The sequence below is a fragment of the Eubalaena glacialis genome, chromosome 1 (genome assembly GCF_028564815.1).
Source record: "Eubalaena glacialis isolate mEubGla1 chromosome 1, mEubGla1.1.hap2.+ XY, whole genome shotgun sequence".
NCBI classification, from domain to species: Eukaryota; Metazoa; Chordata; class Mammalia; order Artiodactyla; family Balaenidae; genus Eubalaena; species Eubalaena glacialis.
In genome coordinates, this window is record NC_083716.1 from 202,740,338 (window position 1) to 202,755,567 (window position 15,230).

General features: G+C 39.8%; 1 protein-coding gene across 1 annotated transcript; it reads left to right on the forward strand.

The window, feature by feature from the left end:
- Nucleotides 1–7,012: 7,012 nt before the first annotated feature.
- Nucleotides 7,013–9,307, forward strand: MARS2 (methionyl-tRNA synthetase 2, mitochondrial). The gene has a single exon (XM_061203705.1). The coding sequence runs from the start codon at nucleotides 7,024–7,026 to the stop codon at nucleotides 8,803–8,805; it is 1,782 nt and encodes a 593-aa protein (XP_061059688.1). The 5' UTR covers nucleotides 7,013–7,023; the 3' UTR covers nucleotides 8,806–9,307.
- Nucleotides 9,308–15,230: the final 5,923 nt, after the last annotated feature.

A 15,230-nucleotide genomic window follows, 5' to 3' on the forward strand; every position in this document is an offset into this window, starting at 1 on the left:
AATAAGCAGCATTTTGGCTATTTTCAAAGTTTCATGGTGAAGAATTTTATAAAGATTACTTTTTTCCCCACATTGGATTATTTCCTAAACACTTAGATTTTACTTCATAAATGGTCAAAGGAAAGAGTTTACATACAAGGAAATCAGTTAGAAAGAATAAGCAGAGAAAATGTATTCTAATGAGTAAATAATTCATTTACATTACTTACATAAATATGTGGTTGGCCATAAACTGTTTAAGATATTAACCTTAGTTTTTTTTTTTTTCTTTTGTCCATGCTCTGCAGCAGGTGGGATCTTAGTTCCTTGACCAGGGATTGAACATGTGCCCCCTGCATTGGAAGCATGGAGTCTTAACCACTGGACCTCCAGGGAAGTCCCAGATTTTTTTTTTCCTTTAAAACTGTATTTTGGGCAGTAAGCTTTTGTTGGTTATCACATGTATTTGCTCCATACCTCTTTAATGCTTGTACATTTTTAGACAAATACTTTTAGTCAAAAAATTTTCTGCGTCTCCAGAAATATGTACATTTCTTCAATAACATATTTCTCCATTTGAAACAAATGTCTGTTTTCTGTTTTTTTATTTTGTTTTTTAAATAAATAAGCTTGATATTTTAAAATAATATTAGGTTCACAGCAAAATTGAGCCGAAAGTACAGAAAGTTCCCACATACCCCCTTATCCCCACTCATGCACAACCTTCCACTAACATCCAGCACCATTGTGGTGCATTTGCTATGATCAATGAACCTTCACTGACACATCATATCACCCAGAGTCCATAGTTTACATTAGGGTTCATTCCTGGTGTTGTACCGTCTATGGTTTTTGACAAACATATATTGACATAGATTCACCATTATAGAATCATACAGAATAGTTTTCACTGCCTTAAAAAATCTGTGTTCCACCTATCCATCCCACCCTTACTTCTTGCTTAACTCTGGTGTATCTGGCAATTGTAGTACACATGGTAAGATGTGGATCTGAGTCTGTTCTCCGCAGCCCCGCACCCCGATATCCAGCTGTCACAACTACATTTGTTTTCATAGAAAATCTTTTATTAATCGTGTATCCCCAGGCTTGTCATATATTGAGTACTTACAGTAATTAGGATACATTTTTGGAATAAATGTTTTCTAACATTGGTCATTATTTCAGTATTGATTTACATTTGCTGCCAATTGTAGATTTCAGGGACAGCTTTCAGTTCTGTATTGTAAAGGGGGTTTCCCCAAGTGCAGACTCTTATGTGGCTGGATATGATGGAGATATAGTACCAGTTCTTGTCTATGTTCTAGTATGAGCTCACTTAGTCCTTGAATGAATGAATGAACCTTATGAAAACATTCTCCATAACTGGTAGCATATTATTCTCACAGTAACTACTCAAGTTTCGAACACTTGAGTTTACCAAAGTCTTAAAGCTTTTAAGAGATAATATGTATCATTCAACCCATTCCCTACAGAAAAAAGTTTTTGCATAATAGTAATTTTTAAATCCAATCTATTTTATGTGGCCTTGATCCAAAAAAATAAATTAAACAGTGTTATGGAGTGCCTACTATATAGTAAGGCACTACATGGACACAAAGATGAAAAAGCCAGTTTATGCTCTCCAGAATTAACAAGCTAGCAAACCAACATTGAGTTTTAACTATTTAAAGTACTATTAGTTTCATAATGTAGTCAAACTTCCTGAGTAATGACTTATTGAAAGCACTACTTATTGAAAAGGCCATTCTTTCTTTAATAATTAGAAATCCTACACTCATCACATACGTAATAGTTATATAGACTAAGAATTATATTTTGACTTTTCATTTTGTTCTATAGTTGGGCTTCTCAGCATTACATATTAAAATTTTTTTATGGCTTTATAATCTTCCAATGTCCAGCAGTTGACAATATTATTATTCTTTAAAACATGTTGACTATTCTTAACTATTTATTCTTCTAGATCAGAAGTTTTGAAACTATGTATGACAGAGCCCTCTGATTCCAAAGAGGTGCCACCTTTAGTGAAGAGAACAGGCTTTGATCACGAGGGGAGGCCGAGCAGGCAGGGCTCTGGGTCCCCCTGCCACTCTTTCTTCAAACAGAATATCTTAAGATTTTATCAGTTTCATATACCAGTAACAGACAATTAAGGAAATCCTAATCTTCAGAAAAGGACACCATTTACATTATTGATAAACTATGCTGTTTCTAGGAATAAATCTACCAAAATATAAGCCAGACTTGTACTTAGAAAATTATAAAACTATAACAGCATTAAAGGAGTCTTAAGTGTATGGAGCGATATGCATAGTCATTTTTAGGAACACTTAATACTGTAAGTATATCTCCCTCTCAGCTCTTAACACCTGTCACTGAGCTATAGATTTAATACAATGGTGACCTTAACCCCAACAGGCTTTTTTTTTGCATGGAATTTGTCAAGTTGATTTTAATATTTATGTGGAAGATAAAAGGGCCAAGAAGGTCCAAGATACTTCTGAAGAAGAATGAGGAGATTAGTTCTCTCTATATTAAGACTTATTATAAAGCCATAGTAATTAAAGCTATTTTTAGCAAGGCATAGACAAATTAACCAATGCAACAGCATAAAGAGCCTAGAAACAGGAACATACATGTGCGGAAATTTAACATACGATGGAGGTGGCATGGCAGATGTGGGGAAATGGTGCTGGGACAATTGGCTATCTATATGGAGAAGAAATTGGATCCCCATCTCATATCATATATAAAAATTTTAATTCTACATAAACAACTTGAACATCAAAAGCAAAACTGTTATACTTTTATATGAAAATATGAATATTTATTGACATCAGAGTACTAAGAGTATTTTTAAGGCAAAAAGATAATCATAAAATAGTACTAAATGATTAATTGTAAGGTGACAATCATAAGATATATGTTGATAAATTCTATTATATTAAAATTAAGAACTTCTATTCATTAAGTCTCTTTAATGTGAAAAGACAAGATACAAAATGGTAGATGATATTTGTCAACCATTGAAGGAGCAATATCAAGAATATGTAAAGAGCTCCTGCAAATAAATAAAAAGACAAGCCAACAGAAAAACAGACACAAAATATAAATAGGCACTTCACCGGCAAAGAAACATATGTAGTTAATAAAATATATGAAGAGATGCTCAACTTTACTTCTATTTAGGGAAATGCAAATCAAGACCACAGTGAGATAACATTTTATTGCAGTAAAATTCAAGTAAAAAATTTACCATTTAAACTATTTTAAAGTGTACAATTCAGTGACATTAAGTACTGTTAACCCTTGAACAACGTGGGGGTTAGGGACACAGACCCTCCATATAATGGAAAATTCGAGTATAACTTTATAGTCAGCCCTCTGTATCCCTTCTGTATCAGTGGTTCTGCATCTGTGGATTCAACCAACAGTGGATTGTGTAGTATGTATGTATGTATTTATTTATTTTTTTAAAGAGAATTTAAAAAAAAAATTAATTAATTAATCAATCTTTTGCTGCGTTGGGTCTTCGTTGCTGCGCGCGGGCTTTTTCTAGTTGCAGCGAGTGGGGGCTACTCTTTGTTGCGGTGCACAGGCTTCTCATTGCGGTGGCTTCTCTTGTTGTGGAGCACCAGCTCTAGGTGTGTGGGCTCAGCAGTTGTGGCATTCAGGCTCAGTAGTTGTGGCTCGTGGGTTCTAGAGTGCAGGCTCAGTAGTTGTGGCACATGGGCTTAGCCTCACCGTGGCATATGGGATCTTCCCGGACCAGGGCTCAAACCTCTGTCCCCTGTATTGGCAGGCGGATTCTTAACCACTGCGCCACCAGGGAAGTCCCCACTAGTATGTATTTATTGAAAAAAATCTGCATACAAGTAGATAAACCCATGCTGTTCAAGAGTCAACCGTACATTCACAGTGTTGTACAATGATCATAATTATCTAGCTCTAGAACTCTTTTTATTACCCCCAAAAGAAAACTCATATCCTTTAAACATTCACTCTCTATTCCAACCTTCCTCCAGCACCTGACAACCACTAATATTCTTTGTGTTTCCGTGCGTTTGTCTATTCTGAATATTTCATATAAATGGAATCTAAAACATATGGTCTTTTGTGTCTGGTTATTTTCAAAGATTTATCTAGGGACTTCCCTGGTGGCGCAGTGGTTAAGAATCCACCTGCCAATGCAGGGGACATGGGTTGGAGCCCTGGTCCGGGAAGATCCCACATGCCGCGGAACAACTAAGCCCATGTGCCACAACTACTGAGCCTCCGCTCTAGTGCCCGCGAGCCACAACTACTGAGCCCACGTTCCACAACTACTGAAGCCCACGTGCCTAGAGCCTGTGCTCCGCAACGAGAAGCCACTGCAATGAGAAGCCTGCACACCACAAAGAAGAGTAGCCCCCACTCACCGCAACTAGAGAAAGCCCACGCGCAGCAACGCAGCCAAAAATAAAATAAACAAATAAATTAAAAAAAAATAAAGATTTATCTATGTGGTGGCATTTATCAGTACTTCATTCAGTACTTTGTATGGCTGAATAATATTCCACTGCGTGGTTATATTCAATACCACATTTGTTTATCTAGTCATCAGATGATAGATGTTTGGGTTGTTTCTGCCTTTTGGTTATTGAGACTAGTGTTTCTACGAATATTAGTGAGATAACTCATTTTATACTTAGTTGAGCTGGCAAAAAATTAAGAAGTAGATGATATCAAGAATTAGGGAGACCTCTTTAAGGGTATGTCACTGATGGGAATGTAAATTTGTTTAATCATGTTGGAAAATAGCATTATCTTGTGAAATTGAACTTTCACATCCTCTATGATCGAGCAATAGCACTCCTAGGTATACACCCATGAGAAACTTCAGCATATAAGTACCAGGAGATATATGTAGATGAGAAAGTTAACAGCAGTACGATTTCTAAGAGCAAAAAACTTGAACCACTCAAATGTGCATTACCAGCCATTTCTTTTAAGAAGCTCTGCTATAAAGGAAAGGAAAGAAATGGAGCAGTAGTGGAGATTGAGAATTTTTTTCTTTTTAAGATGGGTGAAAAAATAGCATGTTTGTATGTTGAAAAATGGATTCCATGGACAAGGGGGAAGAAAAGAATTGGGGGAGAAAAAAAATAATTTCTGGAGAAACTGATTTCTCAGATACTTAAACTGGGTTTGTCTTGTAGTTCTGGAGGGTACTGTACATACCCTCCAGTTTTAAGTTTTACCTATCCTTCTCTTGCTCTTCTTAAACTGCTGGATCAAATAGCACATTAACTAAGTAGCCAAAGGATATTTGTTGTATCTATTGTAACTCCTAAAGAGCATTTGATTGGTCTACTTTCTATATCACCACGGAAATCAGATCCAACTTACCATATGCCTCAATTCATAAATTATTATGCAGCAGTCAAAATGAATTAACTAGTTACAGGCAAAAACATGATGAATCTACTACACGTGGTATGGTATCTTTTTTTGTTTTTTGGCTATACCGCATGCCTTCCGCGATCTTAGTTCCCCGACCAGGGATTGAACCCCAGCTACTGCAGCCACTGCCAAGTCCTAACCACTGGACCACCAGGGAATTCCCATGATATCCTTTTTTTAGAATGTTTCATACAAGCAAAATTAAACAATATGTTGCTTAGACATACTTTATATGTAATAAAATAAATGCAAAAGTACAAAATTCAGGACAATGATTACCTCTGGGAGGAAGACAGGAAGACAAGGAGAAAAAGAGCACATAGATCTAAATCACTGGTAATCTCCTAGTTCGGTGGTTCTCAAACTTCGGTGTGCATCAGAATCACCTAGAAATCTCATTAAAACCTAGACTGCTGGGTACCACCCTCAGAGTTTTTGATTCAGGAGGGGAGTGTGGGGCCTAAGAATATGCATTTCTAACAAGGTTCCAGGTGCTGCTAATGCTGCTCTTCTGGGACCACATTTAGAGAACCACTTCTAGTTCTTAGGTTGGCTTGTGGGGTCACAGGTGTTCCATTCCATTTTATTATTAAATTTTATTATTAAATTAATAAAATAAAATTATTTTATTACTAAATTATTATTATTTTAATTATTAAGTTAAATGGGGGAAAAAAAAAGATAGACCAAAGATGAGAGTATGTCAAGAAGCAAGGATTAATATTAACCCAATTCTGGGCTCCCGAGTCATCCTTTTCGAAAAGAGCTAGGGTTCCCTTACTAAAGCAAACTTGAAAAACACTGCTCTAGAAGAACTTCAAGACCATTTAAAAAGAATATTACTAACAACTACGTTGAGAAATAAATTTGAAGACTGCTTTTTCCTTAGGTGCAGAGTGACAACGTACTGCATCCCAGCTTTCTGGATCTCAGTAATCTTTGCAAAGACTGGGAACATCACAAGCCCACCTCTTTTGTTGATTCAACAAAAACTGCGTTTAGAGAAAGGATTTCTCTTACTTTTTCAGTTCTTATCCTTCCCTCAAGTGCTTTAGGTCATTGTTTTTCTTCCTTCCCTTCTCCCCCCTCCCTTCTGGATTTATTGTGCCCACTAGGTTCTGAGAGGAAATGTATATATATTTCAGATCCGTACGTTTACCAAAGCCTACGTAGAGGGCACACTCCTGCAATGTGCCAGCCACTGACTGGTGTTTCAGAAATGCCTGAATACAAAACTCTTGCCCACAAGCAACTCAGCCTGGAGAAAAAAACCAGATCCATAAATATAAAATTACAAAGCAGGACACGCAGTATGTTATAGAAAGATAAAGATTTATCTGCTTCATAACCTCTCCTTCAGCCAGTTCCTCTAAGCTACCGTTCTCGCTCGCTCCCGCAATACACAACCGCCGTATACGAGGCCCACGGAGGGGGGAGCGCGGGCGGAGCGGCGGAGGGCCGGCGCTCGGGGCCGGACTTCATTGGCTCTGTGGACGGAAGCGGCGGTGCGGCCCGGCTGCGCATGCGCCCCTCACACGTGCTTCCAGAACGCCCCCTCCGACCTTCATCTCCGCAGGCATCATGCTGCGGATTTCTACCTTTCGGTTGCTAGGACGCACGGGGGTGAGTAGGCTGTCGCTCCTGGAGGACTTTAGCTTACGCCACTACAGTTCGGACCCTCTCGGTGTCCGGGACGATACCCGCGACGCGCGCGCCTACTTCACCACACCCATCTTCTACGTGAACGCGGCGCCGCACATCGGGCACCTGTACTCGGCGCTACTGGCTGACGCCCTGTGCCGACACCATCGCCTCCGAGTTCCCAGCGCCGCCGCCACGCGATTCTCCACTGGTACCGATGAGCACGGCCTCAAGATTCAGCAGGCAGCAGCCGCTGCAGGCCTGGCTCCGTCCGAACTGTGCGACAGAGTCTCTGCCCAGTTCCAGCAGCTTTTCCGGGAGGCTGACATCTCCTCCACCGACTTCATCCGCACCACTGAGGCCCGGCATCGGATGGCTGTGCAGCACTTCTGGGGGGTGCTGAAGGCTCGGGGTCTTCTCTACAAGGGGCTCTATGAAGGTTGGTATTGCGCCTCCGACGAGTGCTTCCTGCCTGAAGCCAAGGTCACCAGGCAGCCCGGCCCGTCGGGGGATTTGTGTCCTGTATCTCTGGAGAGCGGGCATCCCGTCTCCTGGACCAAGGAAGAAAACTACATTTTCAGGCTTTCCCAGTTCCGGGAGCCGCTCCAGCGGTGGCTGCGGGGCGACCCTCAGGCCATCACCCCGGAGCCATTCCATCACGCAGCCCTTCAGTGGCTGGAAGAGGAGCTGCCGGACCTATCCGTCTCTCGAAGGAGTAGCCACTTGCACTGGGGCATTCCGGTGCCCGGGGACGATTCGCAGACCATCTACGTATGGCTGGATGCCTTGGTCAACTACCTTACTGTAATTGGCTACCCAAACGCTGAGTTCAAATCTTGGTGGCCCACCACCTCTCATATCATAGGCAAGGACATTCTCAAATTCCATGCTATCTATTGGCCTGCCCTCCTCTTAGGGGCCGGCATGAGCCCACCACACCGCATCTATGTTCACTCCCACTGGACGGTCTGTGGTCAAAAGATGTCTAAGAGCTTGGGCAATGTGGTGGATCCCAGGACATGCCTTGACCGCTATACTGTGGATGGCTTCCGCTACTTTCTCCTTCGTCAGGGCGTCCCCAACTGGGACTGTGATTACTATGGTGAAAAAGTGGTTAAGTTGTTGGATTCCGAGCTGTCATTTGCTTTGGGAGGTCTCTTGAACCGATGCACTGCCAACAGAATAAATCCTTCTGGGACCTATCCGGCTTTTTGCACTACCTGCTTTCCCAGTGAGCCAGGGTTGGTGGGGCCAACAGGTCGTGCTCAGGCAGAGGACTATGCTCTGGTGAGCGCAGTGGCCACTTTGCCCAAGCAGGTGGCAGACCACTATGATAACTTTCAGATCTATAAGGCTCTGGAGGCAGTATCCAGCTGTGTCCGGCAAACTAATGGCTTTGTCCAAAGGCATGCACCATGGAAGTTGAACTGGGAGAGCCCAGTGGATGCTCCCTGGCTGGGTACTGTGCTTCATGTGGCCTTGGAATGTTTGCGAGTCTTTGGAACTTTGCTCCAACCTGTCACCCCAAGCCTAGCTGACAAGCTGCTGTCTAGGTTGGGGGTCTCTGCCACAGAGAGGGGCCTTGGAGAGCTCCATTTCTTGCCTCGATTCTATGGACATCCATGCCCTTTTGAAGGGAGGAGGCTGGGACCTGAAACTGGGGTCTTGTTTCCAAGACTGGACCAGTCCAGGGCCTGGCTGGTAAAAGCCCATAAGACCTAGAAACTCAGTTCTTATTAGATTGTGGTAAAAAAGCAAACGTCTTATTTTCTTATTTTGCATTTTCAGGAAAGTTATACTAATGCTTTCTAAAGTGTTGCATCAAACGAGCACATAAGTAATGTCCCTGTGAAAAGAGGTTTGTAGCCTTTCAGGAGCCTACTCCCTACTCTTCAGTTCTCTGTGTCCATTAACCACTGTCCTTTGCACCCCAGTGTCTCTAAGATGTCTCCAGGGGAAAGGTGGGTAAGAGACAACTTTGCTGATACTACTCTTTCTCATTGTGCCTCTGTCCAAACCACAGTTATTTGCCCAGACTACCTCTCATGGCTTGTTTGTCACTGGCCTGGCCTCTGCTGGGCAAATTAGTGCGTGTGGGGGTTGGAGGCCCCCTCCCTCAGCTTTTACTTTGTTATATATGTTGGGTCTCCTGTTCAAAAGAGGTTGTTTCATTAAACCTTTAAAAACCAGTGTCCTAGACTAGATGATTTTTGCTTATGTTTATATTCTCAATTCTTAACAACCATGACTCCCTGCTTTGCTAGTTAATAATCCAGTAGTTGTGCTTTGTAACATTACACTTTAACCAGTAGATGGCTCTAGTCTTACACATTTAATTACTTAACATTGAGGTTTCAGAATATTTAGAATAGGTTTTCTGCTTCCTAATTTTGCATAATTTAAAGAAAAAATTTTATTGCTTTTCTTAAAATAAGGATAACTGCAACCACTGCTGTTTTACAGTAAGCAATAGAAAGATCAGAATCCTTAGTTTTTTTCAGACTACTGAAAAAGGACATTTACTCTATTAAATGTTTAGTAAGCTAATAAGTAAAGGTATCACGTTTGTTTGGACTATGATGAATTATAAAGCTCTCTTGAGGTACTTGGTATGTTAAAAATTTTTTAAACTTTAATAACATTAGGTTTACAGGTATGATTTTAAAAATCTGTAGACAGTTCAAAAGGGCAATATTTTCTTTATATTTCTTGGTCTTAATTTTGTTATCCACATACATAATTTACCTTGTATGATTTCTTTTGGTCAATCAGGATCTATAATACAATATAGAAATTGTGGAATAGCTAATATAAATGTTAATACATTTACTTTCAAGTAGTTTTTACTAATTATTTCCTTTGCTCCTTTAACTTAAGTTATTAAAGTTTAAAAGTTTCTAAGTACCTTATCCAGATCTGTTCTGTTGCATTTGTTGAAGGTGATGGTGAAGGGAGGAAATGATCAATGCTCCAGGAATCTCAAACTGGATTTAGGGATCTCTCCAAGGCTCCATAAGAGAACATCACAGAGAAGATGTTAAGGTATCAACTTATACAATGACTACAACATAGTAAGCCAGCATTATATCTCATAAGTGATTGGACAGCTAGGGCAAAGTTTAAAATGAGAACTTGTCTTGAGATATCCATTCTAAGCATGGTAGCAAGCAGAGAGGGCTCACCATGAAGTAAACTGTGCTGGTAGTTCCCCCAGATTTATTCTGGGTGCTACTGTTCAGCTCCAATTTCTGTTTATTAGTTGGTGTGGCGAGAGATTTCTGGTTGCTTGGAAACATTGCTTAGAAAAGAATGCTTGAAGGCATTCTAAAGGTGGAAGGACCATTTCTACCAGTGTTCCTTTAGATCCTCCTTATTCTTCATAATGGAATCCTGGACTTTCCATATGACATATTCCAGTTACCTGCTTGGATTACTAGGGTAGGTTACTGGGACCTAGGATGGATTGTAATATCTCTTAGGACTGGATAGCAGAGTAGTGAAAGAGATGGGATGTGTTTACATGGATGAAGGAAAACAGACTTGCAAAACCAGCATTGATAACTTCTGTCTTCAAAGTGCCATTATAAGTCTTACAGTTCCTATAATGAACGGAGGGACAGTGTCTTCCACTTGAATGATCTTTCCTATGGCCTAATGCTGGTCAGTACCCTGGACATTGGCTTGCTGGGTGTTAATAGAGTTCCTTTTGTGCAGTCTGTCATTTGTGTAGGCACTTAACTTCTACCAGAGTATTTGTGGTACTGGAGGACAAAGGAAAACAGGGAAACCAAAGAGGAGAGGGCATAATTTTTACAGAAGACAGGATATTTTGAGTGAAGAAGTGTGGTAAGTTGGATATGCCTTATTCTGTGGTGATATGGAAGATGAACCAGTTGGATTCTCTGTAGGAGGCAAAACAGGTAAAGCAAATACCCTTTGGGTACCGAGGTGATGTGTTATTTAATCCAGCAGTTTAAGAATGGCAAGTGCAGGATAGGCGAAACTTAGAACTGGCAGGGATGCACTTCCAAGAGAGGACATCCTAACCACTTGTGGGAGAAGATGATGATAAACTTGTAGACATTTAAGAAGTCCCCTATTCCAGAACTGCTAACACCTCATCTGGCATCTTGTGGGTTCCTTGACCAGAAAGGAAGTTTCTCCCAAGTACTACCCTAAGGCTGTCAAATATTCATTTTCGAGTATTCTTGGAGGCAGTGTTGCATGAGTGATAGAGAACTGTTCAGGTGTTCATGAATGTCACGTTAAAGTAATAATAAGCTGTCAACCCAGTAGACTACAGTCTACTATGAAGTCATGCAAGAAGTTGTGGGCAGTGTGTATGTGTGGCACCATTGTATATTAGAGGGCTATTCCACAAGTGAACTCGTAGATTAGGCACCTCAGAAGTCAGAAGACCTATGGCTATATGGAGGTCAAGAATAGGCAGGAACAAGAAATAGTTACAGTCTCATTTCATTGAAATCTCACAATTATTCTGGAAGTAGGCCTCATTATTTTTCTTAAGCACCTGTGTGACTCTATAAGGGCTGAGAAGAGCCTGATAAATTGAATTTTAAGTTGATGCGCTCAAGAAGGCATAGGCTGGGACATGGGCTCTGAGGCACAGGCCTTTTTTCTTTTTCCCCTATAGCTGTATTTATGATTGGCACATAACTCTTTAGATCTGGGAAGTTCCGAAACTGAAGTAAAGTTGGTCAGGTTGTGGGCCTCCAACTAGGAAGACTTATAATCATGAAGTAGCTTGGGTAGCAGGTGGCAGTACCAACCATTCAACAGATTACTCCTTGGGCATTATGGTTGGGATGGTTTCCTGGCTCTCTGACTGCTTCACCCCTAAGTGAGTGTGTAGTTGCAGTGTTGGCCTGCATTAGTGTAACCTTGAGTTACAGTGGGGAAGCAGCCATGCCTCTTGACTAAGACTTGGTCTATAAAGCTCATGTCTGACAATCTATAATTGCCTCCTGGAGGCAGTCCCCCCCATCCATAGTTCTACCAGATGGAGAACAATTGTTCTTGCTGGTAAGGTCTGGGATGCTGTAAACCTTGATGGGTCCTTGCCCTCATCTTTTGCCAGAATGAGTAATATCAGTGGATCTGAAAAGGTATGGACCTACTGGCAGTCATGTGTCTATTTTTGCTGAGAAAGTTACCTAGTTCAGAGAGCCTGGGGGGAGCTAGGGCACAGGTCGAGGTAACCAAGAGTACAAGTTAGGGGGTTCAGTTCTAGAACAAAGCCTTGGAGCCCCTTGCAAAACTAAGACAGTATGAAATATGTCATTTCAGCACAACACAGCTGGCCCTGCCCCTTCTTGTAGGAGCTTTGGATAGGACTGGTTAACTTCTATCAATAGGAACACACTAAATTTGGAGGTTAACATTGCTGGAAGGGCCAGAACAGTAACAACCAAGTTAATTAAGGTTAATTAGTGGGGATTTTAACCTTTCAAGAAGAGGGTCTTATTCTTTTTTGAGATAGAGGATAGGAGAAGCCCAGCCTCAGCTGCTTTCTTCTATCATCAAGAACTACTTTGAGCTGAGAGGAAGGGACTAACCAGTGTTGGCCTGCATTAGTGTAACCTTAGAGGTGAAACTGACTTATTTTTTAGGTAGTCCTGGGTTACCCAGTATAGATCCTTTGAATTAAGGGGAACCATCTAACGGAATAGTTGACCATATGTAAAACACCTTGCTTAAGATTATATCACGTTAATCAGTTTCTACTTAAATTTCCATGATGAGTAAAGGGGATTGGGAAGAGGTACACACCAAGAGGATCTTCCTATGGCCTTGACAACTACAAATAATATACTCTCTACTGTGCCTCTTCTCATGAAGAGCTATTGGGAGCTTCAGCCTTACTTGGATCTTCACCAAAGTAAGGTGAGACTATAGTATAGAAGTTCCATCCTTGGCTATGAACTGTATTTCACTCCCATTTGGTTTATGACACAGTTTACTCACCATAGATTTTCAAGTCCACAGCTCCTCACTTAAGAACAGGATGGTATGAGATGTCAGGATGTTTCAGGAAACCAAATGTATGATCTGCAAGAAGAAAATAACTCCAAGGAGAGATGAGCTCTGCCTTCAATTCATTAAGGATTTTTGGATGAAACATCTGCAGAGGGCCTGGAAGACTCACTGGGTAAGCTGGAGGGACAGCTCTAGGAATAACTGTGGAAATGGATGTTGCTAATTTTCTTGGTGTATGGTAGGGGTAAAATGGTACTAACCTCCCTATGCTACCACTCCTAAGGCCATGCCTTGTACATATACCCCCTCATTGGTTGACAGTCACTGGTTTGTGGGATTGAACAGGAAGATGAACCTTCAAAAACTAGTTTATGGTTGACTGTTACAGATTGGAATCATTGTTCTGTTCTCTTAATTCAATACATTCAATAAAAATATGACTCATTACACATTTTTTCCTGATTAAAATATTTTTAAAAGGGTAATAACCTTTACTCTGGAACACATTAAATATGATAGTTTCAGTAATCTGACTTCCTTTGAACTAATCTAGAAATGTCTACTGGTTAAAAGCCTGTAAATATTAAATTAAATAATAAATATTAAATAAATAATATTAATTGTGTAAATATTACACAATTTAGTTAATCACTAAAGTAATACAACTAAAATGTATTTCTTCTTAGCCAGATGAAATGTTAAAAAACTCAATCCAACAGAAGACAGGAAGGTGAAAAAAAGGGCAAAGAAAAATGAAAAATATGGGAAAAGAAAACCCATAATAAGATGGCAGAAATGCATATAAATATATCAGTAATCATAATAAAACAAAATTTCATAGGATGGACTTTCTGTCAAAAGACAGCAATATTCAAGCTTAAGTTTAAAAAGTTAGCTATATGTAGTTAAAAGGTACATACTTAAACATAACAGAAAATAAGACATGAAGAAACACTACGCATATGTTAACCAAAAGAAAGCTGGTATCATAATAATAGTAGACAATCTATTTTGAGGGGAAAACCATTACTAAAGATGAAGTGAGACTTAATATAAAAGGAATAATGTACCAATAAGTTGTAACAATTAAACTTGTATAATCTAACAACAGCCTCAAAATATAAAAAGTTGAAACTGAAAATGACAAGAAATGTTCAAGTTTGGAAAGAAATGAGACTGCCATTTGTGAGTTCAGAGAAACCAGGCAATGAGGAAGTAAAAATTAATAACTTACACTAGACATTAGCATTTCAGTCTTTACTGCTCACTACCCAAGTGTATCATCACTGTTAAGGGTAGAAAAAAATGAAAAATTTATAGCAGGTAAGGTTTTGTGACTCTAAAACCTTATCTTTTCCATGCATGCTTCTGTGAAAATAATAACTTGCTTTTTGAATAGAAATGTCAGCAAATATACTTGTTCAGTGAGTCCTCTCTAGATTATTAAAAGGGGAGGACCCCATGGCCATAATTTTGCCAAATTTTCTAATTGAAGAAATCTTCTAATTGAAGATAAATGAAGGTGAAGGGAGAGGACCACCAGTTCTGTGTTCCTTATTTGTGTTCTCTCATTTACTTTTTCCATCAACCCTATGAAGTATTATTCTAACTCTGTTTAACTGATAAGAAATTGAGACACAGAGATATTAAGTAACTTGGCTAAGGTTATACAGCTTATAACACAGGAGAGCCTAGACTCAAACTTGTTGTAGTGCCAGAGCCTCAGCACCATCCTTAACATCAACACCACGACAATCCCTGAGTGTATACTGAGGGAACTGTATTGTGGGAAAGAGGAAGCAGTAAAATCAGATCCAAAGATCTGAAGATGAAAAGTCTAAATAAGAACACTTAATTAAAATACATTCAGTGTTTCAAGACAAGGAATTGGTTCTTGATAGCTAGATTATGAAACATATGAGTGCCAAAAATGAAACTTAGAAAAAAGGCTTACCTTATCATGAAATATATTTCTTTTTTGCTTTCAATAGTTTCCTTTGTATTTGAAGCCTGCTTATGTGTTCTAGTGTAAATTGTTAAAAATTTTAATAACTCTATAGTATCTATTTTTCTTTTTCCTTAAGATTATTTTGTTTATTTTCAGAAGAGTGTTCCAAATTTTTGAATCCAGCAGTTCCCTAAGTGAAAGT

Bases quoted from the DNA above. Each gene is read 5' to 3' on its own strand.
- MARS2 (XM_061203705.1), top strand. From the start codon at position 7,024: ATGCTGCGGATTTCTACCTTTCGGTTGCTAGGACGCACGGGGGTGAGT.